Raw genomic sequence first — 18,724 nt, forward strand, 5'->3', positions numbered from 1 at the left:
CTCAGTTGTTTGAGCTCTGCATTTTTATACGTATTTCCCTGTTGCTTTAGAGTGATTCACCACACCCTTCCTGCTTCAAAACTTCATTCACTGATCAGCTTGAGTTTCGTTTTCCAGTAACCAGTATCAGCCCACATTAGTCATATACAGCAGGGTGAAAAAGTAATTGCCCTGTTTCCACTTGTTTCTTTAATTACATATGTGACACTGAATGATTTCAGGTCAAGTAACAAAATATATCACACAAAGTAAACTTAAGTAAAAACTACACATATTTTGTAAAAATAGCCTACTCATCTTTAGTGTATGACTTTACAAATACTCTTTTGAATGAGTAGGCAAACATATACCATTCAAAATCTCGTGGAAAGCCTTCCCACAAGAGACAAAGCCACAAAAGGGGGTTGAAGTCCCATTTAATCATTGTCAGATGTCACTTCTTTGGCAAACATTTGTGCAAACATTGGTCTTGGTGATTTTGTAGTCAATACAAGTGCACAACAAGTGTCCTAATGTAACAGAATTCATCATACCTTCTACAGTGGTGGCAGATAGAGCCCCTAACCTGCAGTATTTAAAGAAATAAACCTGATTTGCAGGATGCTTAACCAACACAGAACAATACTATGGCTACTGCCTTCAATTGAAAAGCCACAAAAGAAGGTAACTAACAACAAAATACTAAATTGCCAAACTAGAAAATTATCAATTGAAAATCAAATCACAATCAAAAATAGGACAGGGATAAAGAGGATAAAGAGAACGGGTTGTCACAAATGTGCCAGCAACTCCAGCAAGTGACAACCCTAGTTCAGGGGATGAAAAAAGCAAATAAAGCAAGCCGTTGACATTGGCTATAAAATGGAAATTAGAGGGAGTGGAGCAGCCACTTCCATCTATTGTGGACAATTTGAGGTCAGCTGATGAGAGTGCCACCATGCAAAAGATGCTGCAACACAACATGAGTTCCTGGAAAAGAAGATTTAAAAAGAATGCCAGTGGCATGCCCTCAGAGAGAATTGAAAAAAAAAAAAACTAGCCAGGATTATTAAGCTAAATAATGTTTATTTAGGTGCAGAGACTGCCAATTAAAAGAACCAACCCTTTCTGTCATCTGTGCCTCCATGGGTATCTGCTGGGTATTAGTGGCATAGTAGGTGGGCATGATATTGTAATCCGCAGCCAAGCTATACAGCAAGTGAACCCATCACACATTAAAATAAATTTTAAATTTTTTATGTTAATCTTTGTGCTGTTTAAAGAGAATTGGACTTAAATATCTGACAACTTTAGTTACAGTAGTTTGTAAATTTAAAAGTAACTTAATCACAAAAGCCAAGACAAAACAAAAACATGCTACCCGCATACTCCAGTGTCTTTAACCAAACTGTAAACATCAATTCTCTAAGTGGGTCTACACCACCCCACTTCCACAGAATTCTAATTGACCTCAACTGTGCGTAGGTATGTCTGTACATACCTATCCAGTTTGTTTGTGAAATATTGTACTAGTTTTTTACTCTTACTGGTATTGTTGTATTGTGTGCTTTATGGTTCTGCCAGCTTAAAGACTACTCTTCTGGTTTGCCCTTATTAGGAAACATCATTACTTTTCATCTGCAAGCATCTGGTTCTTCAGCTCAATCTGACATTATGGAATGAGGAACAACTTTAGGGTTTAAGAGGTTACAATAGGCTTAGTGACATTATATTACATATTATTTTTGATATGACTGTATATTGGTGTTCCATTTTAAATGTTCAGGAAAATATAATGTATGCATGTACACCGACCGGGCATAACATTATGACCACCTTCCTAATACAGGTCCTTCTAAAAAAATTAGCATATTGTGATAAAGTTCATTATTTTCCATAATGTAATGATAAAAATTAAACTTTCATATATTTTAGATTCATTGCACACCAACTGAAATATTTCAGGTCTGATAATTTTGGCATACAGCTCATGAAAACCCAAAATTCCTATCTCAAAAAATTAGCATATCATGAAAAGGTTCTCTAAACGAGCTATTAACCTAATCATCTGAATCAACGAATTAACTCTAAACACCTGCAAAAGATTCCTGAGGCTTTTAAAAACTCCCAGCCTGGTTCATTACTCAAAACTGCAATCATGGGTAAGACTGCCGACCTGACTGCTGTCCAGAAGGCCATCATTGACACCCTCAAGCAAGAGGGTAAGACACAGAAAGAAATTTCTGAACGAATAGGCTGTTCCCAGAGTGCTGTATCAAGGCACCTCAGTGGGAAGTCTGTGGGAAGGAAAAAGTGTGGCAGAAAACGCTGCACAACGAGAAGAGGTGACCGGACCCTGAGGAAGATTGTGGAGAAGGGCCGATTCCAGACCTTGGGGGACCTGCGGAAGCAGTGAACTGAGTCTGGAGTAGAAACATCCAGAGCCACCGTGCACAGGCGTGTGCAGGAAATGGGCTACAGGTGCCGCATTCCCCAGGGCTACAGAGAAGCAGCACTGGACTGTTGCTCAGTGGTCCGAAGTACTGTTTTCGGATGAAAGCCAATTTTGCATGTCATTCGGAAATCAAGGTGCCAGAGTCTGGAGGAAGACTGGGGAGAAGGAAATGCCAAAATGCCTGAAGTCCAGTGTCAAGTACCCACAGTCAGTGATGGTCTGGGGTGCCATGTCAGCTGCTGGTGTTGGTCCACTGTGTTTTATCAAGGGCAGGGTCAATGCAGCTAGCTATCAGGAGATTTTGGAGCACTTCATGCTTCCATCTGCTGAAAAGCTTTATGGAGATGAAGATTTCATTTTTCAGCACGACCTGGCACCTGCTCACAGTGCCAAAACCACTGGTGAATGGTTTACTGACCATGGTATTACTGTGCTCAATTGGCCTGCCAACTCTCCTGACCTGAACCCCATAAGAGAATCTGTGTGATATTGTGAAGAGAAAGTTGAGAGACACAAGACCCAACACTCTGGATGAGCTTAAGGCCGCTATCGAAGCATCCTGGGCCTCCATAACACCTCAGCAGTGCCACAGGCTGATTGCCTCCATGCCACGCCGCATTGAAGCAGTCATTTCTGCAAAAGGATTCCCGACCAAGTATTGAGTGCATAACTGAACATAATTATTTGAAGATTGACTTTTTTGTATTAAAAACACTTTTCTTTTATTGGTCGGATGAAATATGCTAATTTTTTGAGATAGGAATTTTGGGTTTTCATGAGCTGTATGCCAAAATCATCAGTATTAAAACAATAAAAGACCTGAAATATTTCAGTTGGTGTGCAATGAATCTAAAATATATGAAAGTTTAATTTTTATCATTACATTATGGAAAATAATGAACTTTATCACAATATGCTAATTTTTTGAGAAGGACCTGTATTGTGTTGCAGTCATGCAACTGTGATGCACTGTGTATTCTGACACCCTTTTTATCAGAACCAGCATAAACTTCTTGAGCAATTTGAGCTACAGTAGCTCGTCTGTTGGATCGGACCACACGGGCCAGCCTTCACTCCCCACGTGCGTCAATGAGCCTTGACCCATGACCCTGTTGCCGGTTCACCACTGTTCCTTCCTTGGACCATTTTTGATAGATACTGACCACTGCAGACCGGGAGCACCCCACAACAGCTGCAGTTTTGGAGATGTTCTGACCCAGTCGTCTAGCCATCACAATTTGGTCCTTGTCACTTACTCAAATCCTTACGCTTGCCCATTTTTCCTGCTGCCAACACATCAACTTTGAGGATATACTGTTCACTTGGAGAGATAATCAATGTTATTCACTTTACCTGTCAGTGGTCATAATGTTATGGTCAGTGTATGTATAAGGTGGTGTGGTTGTTGGGTTTTACACCTCTCATTGAACTTATTTCTGAGCCTTTTTTGTCAATAAGTAGATAAAATGCTGTTATGGTTATATAATTATAAGATACATACATTACTGGGTTTAGGGTTATTTTGCATTCAGGGTTATATGGCACTTTGTCCAGGGTATTTCTGCCTTGCGCCCAGTATTGCACAGGCTGGTGAAAATGAAATAATAATAATGATAATAATAAAAAAAATAATAATAATGATAATAAAAATAATAATAATGATAATAATAATAATGGTGATGATAATAATAATGATAATAATAATGGTGATGATAATAATAATAACAATTGGTGGTGATAATAATTATAATAATAATAATAATGATAATAATAATACACAGCAATCATTAACTATATGATAGAAAACTTGTGCTTGGACATAAAACCTTTTTAGTCATTTCATAATACTGTAGATCACACCCAACAACCTGGTAATAAGAAACATGGACAAATAAAATCATCCATTCCCAACCAGAACCTCAAACCTGGTTAAATAATAGTTTAAGTAAAACAGCACCATTCAAACAAATGTCTAAAATACTTTTATTTAGGTCATATATTCAACCATAATAAGACATTACATATTCACACGTTTTCACTATATTCTCTCTCTGTCTCTTTCTCTCTCTTAATCTTTTCTCTCACTCTCACACACACACACACACACACACACACACACAGTGTGTCATACTTTACCAACTTACCAGCATATTTTACACTTCTGCATTTCGATCAGAATGCTGATTTATCACATGGCGACATATACATATAAATAGTAGCCAGTCCATTCTATGCAACTGTACTGAACTTAGGCACCATGTTGCTGAGGGACACTATACCAGCTTAAAACAGAACAGATGGTATAAAATATTCTGCAGTATAAAAGTTCCAGTTCCTCAGTAACGCACTGCTTTTGCTTTGTAAATGCTTTAATAAGCTAATTGATTCAACAGACTCCTATTTCTGTGCTTGTGCTCACAGATGCTTCCACACTGGGAAGGTGGTGATGTCTCCGCATCCTCTTTACATGCCTGAACAACAAAATATAAACAAACCAGTTGAAAAACAAATATATACTAAACAAGTGCAACATATATAGTTCCCTCCACAATTATTGGCATGAAATACTATAAGATTTTATATCTAAATCTGTCTGTCATGAAACAATAATAAGTCGTTGTTAGATCTTCTAGAAGGATCTTTCTGACCTTATGTTTTAGGAAAAAACTAAGTGCTATTTTATTGACAAAAAGAGGTTGTATAAAGACGTTTTTGCTTAAAATAATTTCTTTTTCCCAAAATAAATTTATTATGCCGCTCAGGTGGCTCGGTTTGAAACTCAGCTCTGCCATCCGGATAGGGACCTTATAACTGATGCAATTATGACTGATAATGGCTGGCTGATTAATGTCGCCTGCACAGAAATGAGGAATAATGCGATCAGGGTGTGGCTCTCCATACACAAACTGATCCGCATATTAACTCGCCTTGTGCAGGTGAAAATATGCAGTCAGCTACTGCACACCCGTCAGAGTTTGCTCTCCTCAATCAGGGCGGGGGTCAGCACCAGCAGAGAGGAAGCATAATGCAATTGGGTAAAAATTGGACACGCTAAAGATCGGGAGAAAAGGGGAGAAAATGCATAAAAATAAATAAATAAATTTACTATTGAAATTGTTCGTTTTTTTGTTCGAGATTGAGCTAATTCACTAAAATATAAAAGGTTAAAAACCTTTTTACTCATCCAGTATTTGTGGAGGGGATTGTAACACAGCAGCAGTAATTGAATCATTTTTAAATTCTTACTTTAACTATATATATATTTTTTTTTAAACTGAAAAATACCTTTGATTTACTTGGTCTGAACTGCTTTAGTGACTCCAGCATTTCAAGCTCCAAGGACTCTCGAAACTCGCTGTGTGCTTCTTTCATTTCCCTAATTTCCTCAGATTCCATCATTTCATTGTATTCTTCCTCTGTCTGAGAAGCAAAACAGATCACATGAAGAGTTTAGATCAGACAGATTCATTATCACTACAGGTCAGGTCAACATTTTATGGAAAGTTTAAAGACTTACATAATCCTCGAAACATTCGCCTTCTTTGTAGGTTTCTATTCCAGGAAAGGTCATCCCAGTTTTAAACAGCTCGCTTAAACTTCTGGCTACAAGATGCAGAACTTCATCCTCGTAGGCGTAGATGTTTCCGTCTTCACACACCAACAGCACTAACTGCAGACCAAACGCTTCACACGCAAAATCATCAAGTGCACCGATCACCTCCATTTCCATCCTCTCTGGTAGGTAGTAATCTTTCCAGGCTTCTAGCTGATCCTCATTTCCAGCATAGACTGTGCCATCCTGACCACACACCCTCAAACTGTAGCTCTTTGGTTTCACCAGAGGAACCGCTGTACCCGAGTGACGTTTTACAACACTGGCAATTTCTGTGAGGTTTACACATCCTAAAATAGGAACATAATGATTAATAAACTATAAAGTTATGTCTACATAAGTGATGTTGATTGAAATGCATTGAATAATATTAACATATAAGATATGCTATATGGCCAAAGGTTTGTGGACACCTGATTATAAGCTTAATGGACATATCATTCCAAAGTCATGGGCATTACAGACTACAATCTTTTCGGAAGGATTTTTACAAGATTTTGGAGACTTCCTGTGGAAAGTTGTGTCCAGTTGGTTTAAAAAAACATTCGTGAGGCATTCTGTGGGCTAGAGGTCAAGTCATGAAACTATGTTTTTATGGATCTCCATTTGGGCACAGGGTGAGTCATCCTAGAACAAGAAAGGACCTTCCTCCAAAGTGTTGTTCCAAGTGTAAAATTTTAATGTCTTTTATATAATTACCCAACAACCTTCTAGCAATAAGTGTGACTGAACATCTGAACTTAATAATTTGGCCATATGGATTAAATTACAACATATTTATAATACATGATTTGATTTCTGTTCCAAAGAAATGACCATTAAAGGTATTTGTACATACAGTGGTCTATATTATTATATATCCACATATACTGTACATACCTTCTTTGTAAGCTCCAAGGAATTCAGTTGTCACTGTATTGCAACTACACAGCAAAACAAAAAAACATTTAACTAATGGCAACATTTGTCAAGTTAACATTTAAATATACTGTATATAGTTCATTAATGTATACTAAATATAATGATTTCATTATACTGTATACAAAAACAAACATGACAAATTAAAATTTAAAAACAAATAAATATCAAAAAATAACTGCAAACAATACAGGGGAAAGCTCTAGCTTGAATTAATTTTATTGTGTAAATCATTCCCACATAAATACATTACATCAACACATTTTTGCTATGTTGACATACAGTAGTGTGAAAAAGCCCATTTCCAATTTCTTCTATCATTGCATATTTTCCACATTTATATGATTCAGATCTTCAAACTACTTTTAATCTTAGACAAAGGCAACCCAAATAAACACAAAATGGATCAAGTGGAAGATTTATAGGCAAGTTAACGCAAACGTTTCAATGCAGTTACTGCCAAGGGTGGAACAACCAGTTTTGTTTACATATGCTGACTTTATCTTATATTAAAGAATTACCTTTATGTAACAAAAGAGCAAAATAGAAGAAATTGGATAAATACCTTTTCACAGAACTGTAATTTATATATTTATAAGACACGGTACATGATGAAGTGAATGAAGTGACCTGAATTTTCAAAATATAAAAAAATAAAAGGCAATATGTATTTGTATGGAATTGGATTTTTATCTTACATTAACATTCTCTGGTAATATTTCTCTTCTGTGTTTATCACTTTTGGATAATACCTTTGCATTTACTCATTCTACATAAGCAAAACTATAGTAATTCAAAGAATCCACGTTTGACTGGTGAAGAACAAACTTTGCATAGTAAATTATACGAGGGATCTTCAAAAGGTTTCCGCACTTTTATATTTTGGTTGGAAATGGTGAGAACGGGAGGAGTAGTAAATGGTCGTGTCTGAGAGGGAGCTTATAGTCCGGATTTAGCGCCATCCAATATCCAAGTGTTTGGACCGCTCGAAGAAGCTTTAAGGGGAAGATGTTCATGTGATGATGGTGTGAAAGCAGTGGGGCATCAGTGGCTACACGCTAAACCAAAAACTTGGTTAATTTGTTTTTGAAATTCTAGAAATGGAGCTAAAAAAGTGTGGAAACTTTTTGAAGAACCCTCGTATATTATAGACTGCAAAGTCTCAAGATTCCAACCCAGCTACACTTCTATTGGAGATATTTGAAGCATACAAAAAAGGGAAGGAATAATTCAACCAGTTTTATTTTAATTATTTAATATACAGGGTGGGCCATTTATATGGATACACCTAAATAAAATGGGAATGGTTGATGATATTAACTTCCTGTTTGTGGCACATTAGTATATGGGAGGGGGAAAACTTTTCAAGATGGGTGGTGACCATGGCGGCCATTTTGAAGTCGGCCATTTTGGATCCAACTTTAGTTTTTTCAATGGGAAGAGGGTCATGTGACACATCAAACTTATTGAGAATTTCACAAGAAAAACAATGGTGTGCTTGGTTCTAACGTAACTATATTCTTTCATGAGTTATTTACAAGCTTCTCTTTGTTTACAGCCATTGACATGTCGCAGAGGTTAACACGTGAGGAGCGGATAGAAATTGTGTTGATGTCTGGTGAACGCAGAACCCGGGTCATTGCAGCAGATTTCAAAATGTGGACGCATGAAAACTGTCACTAATGAAGAAACATCAGTGGCTGTCCTAGCTTCATTCAGCAAGAGCCCACAGCGTAGCACTCGCCGCATGTCACTGGAGAGTGGCATCAGTCGAACATCCCTTCGGCAGATATTAGCTACTCACAAATGGCACCCTTACAAACTCCAGCTGCTGCAGCATCTCAACGAGGATGACCCAGATCGGCGCACTGAATTTGCAGAATGGGCAAAACAAAAATTGGAACAGGACCCTCAGTTTACACAGAACATTTTGTTCAGTGATGAGGCAAACTTTTATGTGAATGGTGAAGTTAACAAACAAAACCACCGCTATTGGTCTGACACTAACCCACATTGGATAGATCCCTCCAAGACTGTTGGAACACAAAAATTGATGGTATGGTGTGGTATATGGGGTACAAAGATAGTGGGGCCATTCTTCATCAATGAAAACCTCAAGGCCACTGGATATTTGAAATTGCTACATGATGATGTGTTTCCCTCTTTATGCACTGAAGCTGGCACGTTCCCTGAGTTTTTCCAGCAAGATGGTGCACCACCACATTATGGGTGTCAGGTCCGAGCATTCCTAGATGAACAGTTTCCTGGAAAGTGGATTGGTCGTCGTGGGCCAGTTGAATGGCCCCCAAGGTCTCCCGATCTGACCCCCTTAGACTTTTATCTTTGGGGTCATCTGAAGGCAATTGTCTATGCTGTGAAGATACGAGATGTGCAGCACCTGAAACTACGGATACTGGAAGCCTGTGCTAGCATTTCTTCTGCGGTGTTGCTATCAGTGGGAGAAGAGTGGGAGAAGAGGGTTGCATTGACAATCCAACACAATGGGCAGCACTTTGAACACATTTTATAAGTGGTCAGAAACTTGTAAATAACTCATGAAAGAATAAAGTTACGTTAAAACCAAGCACACCATTGCTTTTCTTGTGAAATTCTTAAGTTTGATGTGTCACATGACCCTCTTCCCATTGAAAAAACTAAAGTTGGATCCAAAATGGCCGACTTCAAAATGGCCACCATGGTCACCACCCTTCTTGAAAAGTTTTCCCCCTCCCATATACTAATGTGCCACAAACAGGAAGTTAATATCACCAACCATTCCCATTTTATTTAGGTGTATCCATATAAATGGCCCACCCTGTACTTTAAGTACTTAAATCCACTTCAAATATACACATAATGTTTCGATACATGTTTGTAATTAACATTGTGTATAATTAACATATACAGAGGTATACTTAAAAATTAACTTAACATAAAAATAGTATTCAGACACCACCAATAAATAATAATAGTAGTTACAAGAGCATGTTCCTCAGCCTCTTTAAGGTTTTGCTCCAGGTTCTGCTTAAGGTAGATGACTAAGATGATGTCTGTGATGCCTTTTGTGATTCCTAATCAAATATGACTGTGTGTGGTCTGTTGCTGAACCACATTCTCAAGAGTTAGCCCAGACACTGTCTCCATCCAGCTTTAATACACTCTTATGTCCTGGTTTTGATGTTGAAAGGTAGGCATTGTTTTGTCGGTTTGGCTGTATGCTGCACCTTTTGATTTAACATTGGCTTTTCAGTGTGGAAAATGTAGTCTTAATCCATTTTTCAAACATGATTTGTGAAGGACATTTGTGCAAAGGGGTGTTGCTCATCAGTGCTACTATTTTTTGACTGTTGAAAATGTTGAATACAGGGTCCATTGTCCATTACAAGTACATCAAATGTGCATGTCCATTAAATGTGGAAGATGTGCAGTCTTCAAGTATCATGAGAAATAATGTTGGCTATACCTATATCTTCAGCTATTCTTTTCCATGATCATGAGAAAAGTGGTGTGGAGCTCATTTGGATTGAGTTTCCTCTTATCCTCTATATGTGATGATAGCTTTTGAAATAGAACTTCTGACTTCTGAATGTAACGTCTGTAACTTGGGGTCCTCTTGGTTGCTTGATTTGTTCAAGTTTTAACTAAAACAAGGCCATGTGTGTCTGGAATCTTCATATGTTCGCATCTCACTCACCAGTTTCAGGTACCTTCTGTATGGTTGTCGAGTTGTATTTTATTATCCACATCAGGAATCTCTGACATCCTAGTAACACAGCATTCAAATCTTGTTGTTTATCGTTGATACAAAGTTTTTGACATCTGGTTAAAGAATCAAGAGTCAAGACCATACCGGTAGGTGAAGAACATTTTACAGGCCCAAACAGCTGCTGTACAAGCATTGTTTCCATGTTGCTACATTAAAATACCACTCAAGTCAGAGATTAATTGCTTAAACTTTTTGGAGTGGTTTCATGATCTCTGAAAGTTTGTGTAGCATCTCCAGTATTCTTCATAGTCTGTGTTTGCTGATGGGGACACAAGCAAACCAAGAACGCACACCTTAGCTGAGTCTGGGCAGATGCCACCTCCACCAAAGAAATATTTTAGACAGTTTAATTAAGACAGTCTTAGATGTATTTATCATCATATAATTTCATTTAATGGCATAATACTTTAGGTTCTTCAACATCCCTGAGTAGCTCTGACAATATTTTAGAAGCACATGTAACGGCAAAGTGTAAACTATAAAAGAGATACCTCTCCATGGGTGTTAGTTGCCTGCTGGTGCCATACGATGCTTTGGTAGTATATCATCTATTGTGAGTAGAACAAATTGTCCTTACAAATGTTTCAGGTTCACACAGATGCAGCCATCTTCATTTAAATAAGGACGAGAACCATGGTAGCACACCACAAACTTGATTGTTTGATGACTCCAAATTGAACAATGCAATCCAGTTCCTGCTTGATCCTGCTTGATGTTCCAATAGGTTTTGGCCAACTTCAGAGGTGGAAGGTTAAATCTCTTGGATTCTCTTGGTAAACCCCACAGCGACAGCCATGTTGCAAAAACAGCTCGAACAGGAAACTCTGACCAAGTACATATTGAACATATGGAACTTTTGAATGTTCAATAGATTCAATAGATGTTACATGTGCCGCGCTGATTAGAAACTTTCACTTTTGTATTTGCAGTTTAACATATCTATAAGTGAAATATTAATATTAATTCAACCTGAAGAAAAAACTATGTGTAGAGAATATTTATGTTCATGTGGACAAAGCCTTAGTAAGTCAGTAAGTCCCAGTTAGTTAAGACAGCTGGGACATTCCTGTAGTGCTGCAGTGGGTTATTTAAAGTGGGTATTTTTAATAAAAAAATGCCAACTTTAAAACATTACTTATATTTTACTAGTTTAACAGTTGATCTAGTGTTAGTTGCAATTTTTCAAACCTCAAGTTGTCTTGTCTAGTATTCAATCCACTCAATATCAGATTTTTTCTATAGCAGCAGCAAGTGAACATGTCTCTGCTCGTTTGTACATGCTGCCTAATATTTTTTTGCTGCCTCCAAGGTAACAGTGTACTTTTTATAAATTATAGTAACTTTTTAGAACAGTGTACATACACTCATAAATAATAAATAATTAAATTATAGCTGTGTTGCCATTTTAATTATTTCTAAAGTTGGTTGAATTATTTGTTATGATGAATTTATTAATATTATGTATATATTAGAAATACCACCTGTGTTTAATCTCTACCAATACAGTTTCACAGACTTGTAGAATATACACCAAGATGCAAATAAGCTGTTCTTGTATTTATGGTAGCAGAAAACCATACTGGTATACATGTATGCTGTAAAAACTAAAAGCCAAAAATCAGAATTAGACTTGAGCAAATGAAGCAGGTTACATTATTACTTTAAAATTAAATATAAATTTGCTTACTTGTTGTCTGTGCTTGAGTCTCCTGTTCTCATGGATAAAACGTCGGTGATCATCGTCCTACGCAGTTGCACTAAATGTGTATTCAGCAAAGTGAAAGAGAAAGAAAGGTTTTTGGGTTTTCTTCCTTTCTTTTTTCTTTCTTAAACCTTCACTTTAATGAATACACACTAGCTGGCTGATAAAGAAGCAGAAGGAAAAAATGGCTGTAAAATGCTTGACAATAAAAAAGTATTTTTAGTTACAGGTACAAAGCTACAGCAGTATGCTCAGAATTGTTTTTTTTTTTATTTATATACAAGTATATTTCTAATACAAAAAAGCAGACTCAGATATAGCCAATGAGCCGTTGTTGACTCAACATTATATGCATAACCAAGTGCGCCATTTTACCAACCATGGAAAAATTTAACCTTTACCAATTTAAATAACCTGAATTAATTTGAAGTGATGTAATTTGGTATATCTCATATACTTTCAGTAAAATTGAGATGTAATGTAAAAAACTCAGAGAAAGTCAAAAAGCAGCTGTTGACTCGCCATTATTCTCATAACCAAGTGCGCCATTTTATCAACCACAGAAAAACTAAAAACTTTACCAAATTAAAAAAGTTGTACTTAGAAACTGAATTAATTTGAAGGGATGTGAATATGTAAAGTTGAGTGAGTTTTTCCTTTTGTAAAGAAAATAGAATGTAATGTATTTGCTATATTTAATATATATCAGACAAATTTAGGATTTAAATAATTTTTGTTTTTTTATTTTATTTATATTTATGCTGATTTCTAATACAAATTTAAAATCAGACCCATAGAGGGCCAAAGAGCCGTTGTTGACTCAACATTATTTGCATAACCAAGTGCGCCATTTTACCAACCATAGAAAAACTAAAACCTTTACCAATTAAAATAACCTGAACTCATTTGAAGCGATGAAAATTGGTATATAATTTCAGACAAAATTAGGATTTAAATGATTTTATGAATATTTATTATGATTTCTAATACTAATTTAAAAGAAGACTCAGAGAAAGTCAAAAAGCAGCCGTTGACTCGCCATTATTCTCATAACCAAGTGCGCTATTTTATCAACCATTGAAAAACTAAAAACTTTACCAAATTAAATAAGCTGTACTGAGAAACTGAATTAATTCGAATGGACAAAAAACAAATAATAAAACTGTAGATTAGTAATTACTTTACAGTTGTTACAATAGTAAGGAAATAGAACGCTCTGTGGACAATTTTGTCAAGTATGTGTAATTGAGCAACTTCTGAGCTCATTTTAAAAGTACATTATATGCAAAAAACAATATATAGAATATATATATATATATATATATATATATATATATATATATAGAAAAACAATATACAGCCTTTGTAGAAATGAATCAAATCCATGCTGACAAAACAATGACTATAATAAAATGTATTTTATATATATTTTCAGTGAAATTTAGGATAAAAAAATGTTTTATATTCATGTGCATTTCTAATATAAATGTAAAAGCAACATTATTCTCACAACCAAGTGTGCCATTTTATCAACCTAAACTAAAAAAAAAAAAAATTAAATAAGCTGTACTGAGAAACTGAATTAATTTGAATGGGTGTAAATATGTAAAACAAGAAAAAATAATACTGTAGATTAACACTTCCTTGAGTTTTTCCTTTTGTAAATAAATATAATAGTCTGTGGACAATTTTGTCAAGTATGTGTAATTCAGCTACTTCTGAGTTGAGATTAATAGTGCATTATAAGCACGTAGAAAAACTATATAGTCTTTGTAGAAATGAAACAAAATAATCCATGCTGACACAAAACAATGATTTTTATAAATATTATAAAATGTAATGTATTTGGTATATATTGTATATATTTAAAAGCTCTGAGACACTCTAAGAGAGGCAAAGAGGAGTTGTGCGCCATTTTATCAACCATAGAAAAACTTTGTGGACAATTTTGTGTGTAATGTGTAATTCAGCAACGTCTGAGTTAATATTAATAATACATTATAAGTAGAAAAACTATATACAAGTAAAAACTATATACAGCCCATAATATTAACAGGACGTTATAAGTAGAAAAAAAACTATATACAGCCTAAGTAAACGAAACCAAAAAAATCCATAAAATGTAATATATTTAATATATTTCTTACATAATCAGTCAAATGTAGGATATAAATCATTTGTTTTTGATATTTATGTTAATTTCTAATACAAAATTTAAAAGCAGACTCAGATAGAGCCAAAGAGCAGTCGCCATTATTATTCTCAAAACTTAAGTTCGCCATTTTATCAACCACAGAAAAATTACAAAACTGTACCAAATTAAATAAGCTGTACTGAGAAACACAAATTATTTAAAGTAAATAATAATAAAACTGTAGATTAACGCTTACTGGAGTTCTTCTATCAGGAAATAAGCTCCTCTTACATTTGTTCACCTTTGTACCCTGTCGTTCAGTTCAGTTCTGAGAGGAAAACACACCACCACACCCAAACCAGTTCAGAACAAACAGGACATGCTGCTCACCACAGTCAGTGAACACGTGGTTATGAATCGTTTGCATTTAAGGAACAAAGTCATTTTAACTGTGTCTGATGTCTGAGTTTAATTTATAACATGCTGTATTAAATAATAGTAATAGAAGTTACAATTGAAGTACAATAAAATAATTGTATAAGTTTTTTGCAGACTGGAAGTACATCATATCCTGTTTAAATTTTGTTTTTTTCACTTTTACTACCAAAAAACATGTGACGCATTATGAAATGTTATACTGTATACAGAAAGAATGAAATTTGATGTTCACGAATTTGTTTTTCACAGCTACATGATTTGGTGTCCTTAGTTTTATACAATTACAGCAGGATTCTAAATTTTGTGAAATATGTTACAGCCGTCAAGGAAATAACTAAGAGTAACCACTGATCAGCCATAACATTAGAACCACCGTTTTGTTTTTACACTCACTGTCCATTTTATCAGCTCCACTTACCATATAGAAGCACTTTGTAGGTATTATTTGAATGGTGGATCATTCTCAGCACTGCAGTGACATGGTGGTGGTGTGTTAGTGTGTGTTGTACTGGTATGAGTGGATCAGACACAGCAGCGCTGCTGGAGTTTTAAAACACTGTGTCCACTTACTGTCTGTATTAGCCATTCCTACCTAGTTGGTCCACCTTGTAGATGTAAAGTCGATGTAGAGACGATCGCTCATCTATTGCTGCTGTTTGAGTTGGTCATCTTCTAGACCTTCATCAGCGGTTATAAGACGCTGCCCACAGGTCGCTGTTGGCTGGATGCTTTTGGTTGGTGGACTATTCTCAGTCCGGTAGTGACAGTGAGGTGTTTAAAAACTCTATCTGCATTGCTGTGTCTTATCCGTTTATACCAGCACAACACACACTAACACACCACCACCATGTTAGTGTCACTGCAGTGCTAAGAATGATCCACCACCCAAGTAATATCTGCTCTGTAGTGGTCCTGGGAGAGTCCTGACCATTTAAGAACAGCATAAAAGGGGGCTAACAAAGAATGCAGAGAAACAGATGAACTACAGTCAGTAATTGTACAGAACGTGGTTTATGTGTAAATAATGACAACACTAAGATGCATATAAACACATACTAATCACAAGGAGAACAATAGGGCATAGGTCTATCAAATGGAGCAAATCAATGACAATGGGGCATAGACTGTGTGGGGCAGGGCTCTCAAGTCTCACGCATTGAGCGTGAGACACACGCATTTCAACAAGCTCACACGCTCACACGCCACACATGGCATTTCTCACTCTGAGAAATTATTTACTTTGCATGTCCTCTTTTTGAGACCTAAAAAATGCACTAGAAGACACATTTTACTGCTGGGTTTCTACTGTTGTGAGCAAGTAATCAAAGTGAAGCAAATTAAAGTTAAACACTCCTAATAAGTCGACTGATACGATTGTACAATACATCAAAGAAACTAAAAAATAAAGGGATTTTAATTTATAGGTGATTACTGTGTATTAATTTCTTGTTATTATTGTTTAGGGCTTAAGGCTGAATTTGAAGGAATAAGATTATCTGATTATAAAGGCCCTAGTTAAAAAGCAGCTGTACATTTATTAAAGTTCAGTAACACAGCTGGATGGTTACTCACTCATTTGTCAACTATTTAAACCTCTACCCCATACACATTACCATGGTGTCACCAACGACATGAAATACCCCCCCCCCCCCCCCTCCTTCCCTGAACCAGGCATCCTCTTTTTGAAAAACCAAAATATGGTCACCCTAGGTAATATCTTCATTTATTTTAATCTTTCATTAGTTACTAAAGTTACTATAGTTTTCCTACTCTTTGTATAAGACCTATACCTGTCGGTTAAAGTGTTCGTTTGAATAGTAGCTATCCCCCCCCACCCCCACCCCACACCCCATCTCACTCCAAGCAAACTTGAAAACTTGAGAGCCCTGGTGTGGGGTAACAAAACAAAGTGCATGTGGTGCTAAAGTGATAACCAAGGAGAATGCTGTGCTGCTACTGAGAATGTTTAATCACAAAAATGTTTGTGGCATTTCTACCACACCCTCACTAAGTGCGCCATCATGTCATTTATCTGAAAGCTGCTTTTAACTCATAGCATTTGCTGCTAGCTGTTCAATGTGGTGAGGGATCCATGGTTGTATGGGTAATGCTATTGATCCACTGATTGTTTGCATGGTGTTACAGCTAACAATAAAGATAGTTTTACAGGACCTGGTACATCCTACAGTGCGAACACACACATGTTCCATTTTTGGGGATGATAATGCTAACCTAAATGCTGTTAAAATGTGAGAGGCCTACTGAAACAAATAAGAACACGTCAGCATAAAGGCATCTGACACAAGACTGTGCAGTCAGATATGAGTACCACAATGAAATATGGCATTGAATTACCTAAAAAGCTAAAAATATTAGCGTGTTTGGTCATTTAATGTGACGGTTATATAGATTTAGGGTCTTTAAGACAAAACTTTAGCTTGCTCTTTTTTCCTGGGCTGGGCAGCACGATGGCTAAGTGGGTAGCACTGTTGCCTCACAGCAAGAAGGTCCTGGGTTCGATCCCCAGGTGGGGCGGTCTGGGTCCTTTCTGTGTGGAGTTTGCATGTTCTCCCCGTGTCCGTGTGGGTTTCCTCCGGGTGCTCCGGTTACCTCCCACAGTCCAAAGACATGCAAGTGAGGTGAATTGGAGACACTAAATTGTCCATGACTGTGTTTGATATAACCTTGTGAAGTGATGAATCTTGTGTAATGAGTAACTACTGTTCCTGTCTTGAATGTAACCAAAGTGTAAAACATGTTAAAATCCTAATAAACAAACAAACATTTCCTGGGCTTACTAGGTAGGACTACGACAGGGTCTTAGGGCCATTGTTGAAATATTTTTATTATTTGTTTTTATATATTTTTAATTAAGTGTTAATAACATGTTTTAACTACATGTTAATTGTTTTCTAAAAATCACATCAGATCTTCGATCACATGCCAACAAAGTATAGACCAGTGGTAATAGAACTGGTGGTACACGAGCTCCCTCTAGTGGTATACAAGGGGATCTACTAAAATGAAAGGACATCGAAGAATTAAATTAAATAAATTTAAACTTAAACTGAGGGATATTAAATTAATAAACTGAACTACAATGATGAATGAAGAGAAAAACCTTACAGGAACTATTAGAAAAAGAGAGGATAAGGAGGACAAGCAGAAGTATTCTTAATTAAAGCAATAAGCCACGAGAGACAGTGCGTTACTGCGATTTTATCACGGGGAAGGATGTTTTTCTATAACGTCTTTCCTCATGATAAAATCATAGCAGTACCGCACGGTCTCGAGTGGCTTATTGCTTTTATAAAACGGCGGTCAACAATAAAATATAATAAAAAACAACCATGTTCAATTCATAAATGTTTTTATTTACAAAAACACTTACAAAAAGCATTCTTCCGCGACATCAGGTAGTCCGGTAACAGTGTTGCTAGGCAACATGAGGGAGAACGTAACATTCTTAATAAACATTCCTCCACAAACACTATTACACTATTCCTACACAATTCTACACATTGTGCTCCGAGGGCACATTCTGATTCGGGTGCTCCCAGGGCACATTCAGGTTGAGGTGTTCCCAGGGCACATTCAGGTTGAGGTGTTCCCAGGGCACATTCTGATTCGGGTGCTCCCAGGGCAAATTCGGGTTGAGGTGTTCCCAGGGCACATTCGAGTTGGGGTGCTCCCAGGGCACATTTGGGTTGGGGTGCTCC

The 18,724-nt window shown here is 36.6% G+C and overlaps 1 protein-coding gene across 2 annotated transcripts; it reads right to left on the reverse strand.

Moving 5' to 3' along the window:
• Positions 1-4,403: 4,403 nt before the first annotated feature.
• Positions 4,404-14,929, reverse strand: LOC134329379 (uncharacterized). 2 transcript variants are annotated; one of them, XM_063010629.1, is made up of 6 exons: positions 14,824-14,929; positions 12,419-12,593; positions 6,927-6,970; positions 5,952-6,337; positions 5,720-5,854; positions 4,404-4,905 (listed from the first exon to the last, which is right to left on the reverse strand). In XM_063010629.1, exons 2-6 carry the CDS (start codon positions 12,469-12,471, stop codon positions 4,804-4,806), a joined length of 720 nt encoding a protein of 239 aa, XP_062866699.1. In that variant the 5' UTR covers positions 12,472-12,593; positions 14,824-14,929; the 3' UTR covers positions 4,404-4,803. The 2 variants fall into 2 exon arrangements, with proteins under 2 accessions (XP_062866699.1, XP_062866705.1); XM_063010635.1 differs by having other exon boundaries at positions 14,859-14,912.
• Positions 14,930-18,724: the final 3,795 nt, after the last annotated feature.

Source organism: Trichomycterus rosablanca, chromosome 2, assembly GCF_030014385.1.
Source record: "Trichomycterus rosablanca isolate fTriRos1 chromosome 2, fTriRos1.hap1, whole genome shotgun sequence".
In the NCBI taxonomy this organism is placed as follows: domain Eukaryota; kingdom Metazoa; phylum Chordata; class Actinopteri; order Siluriformes; family Trichomycteridae; genus Trichomycterus; species Trichomycterus rosablanca.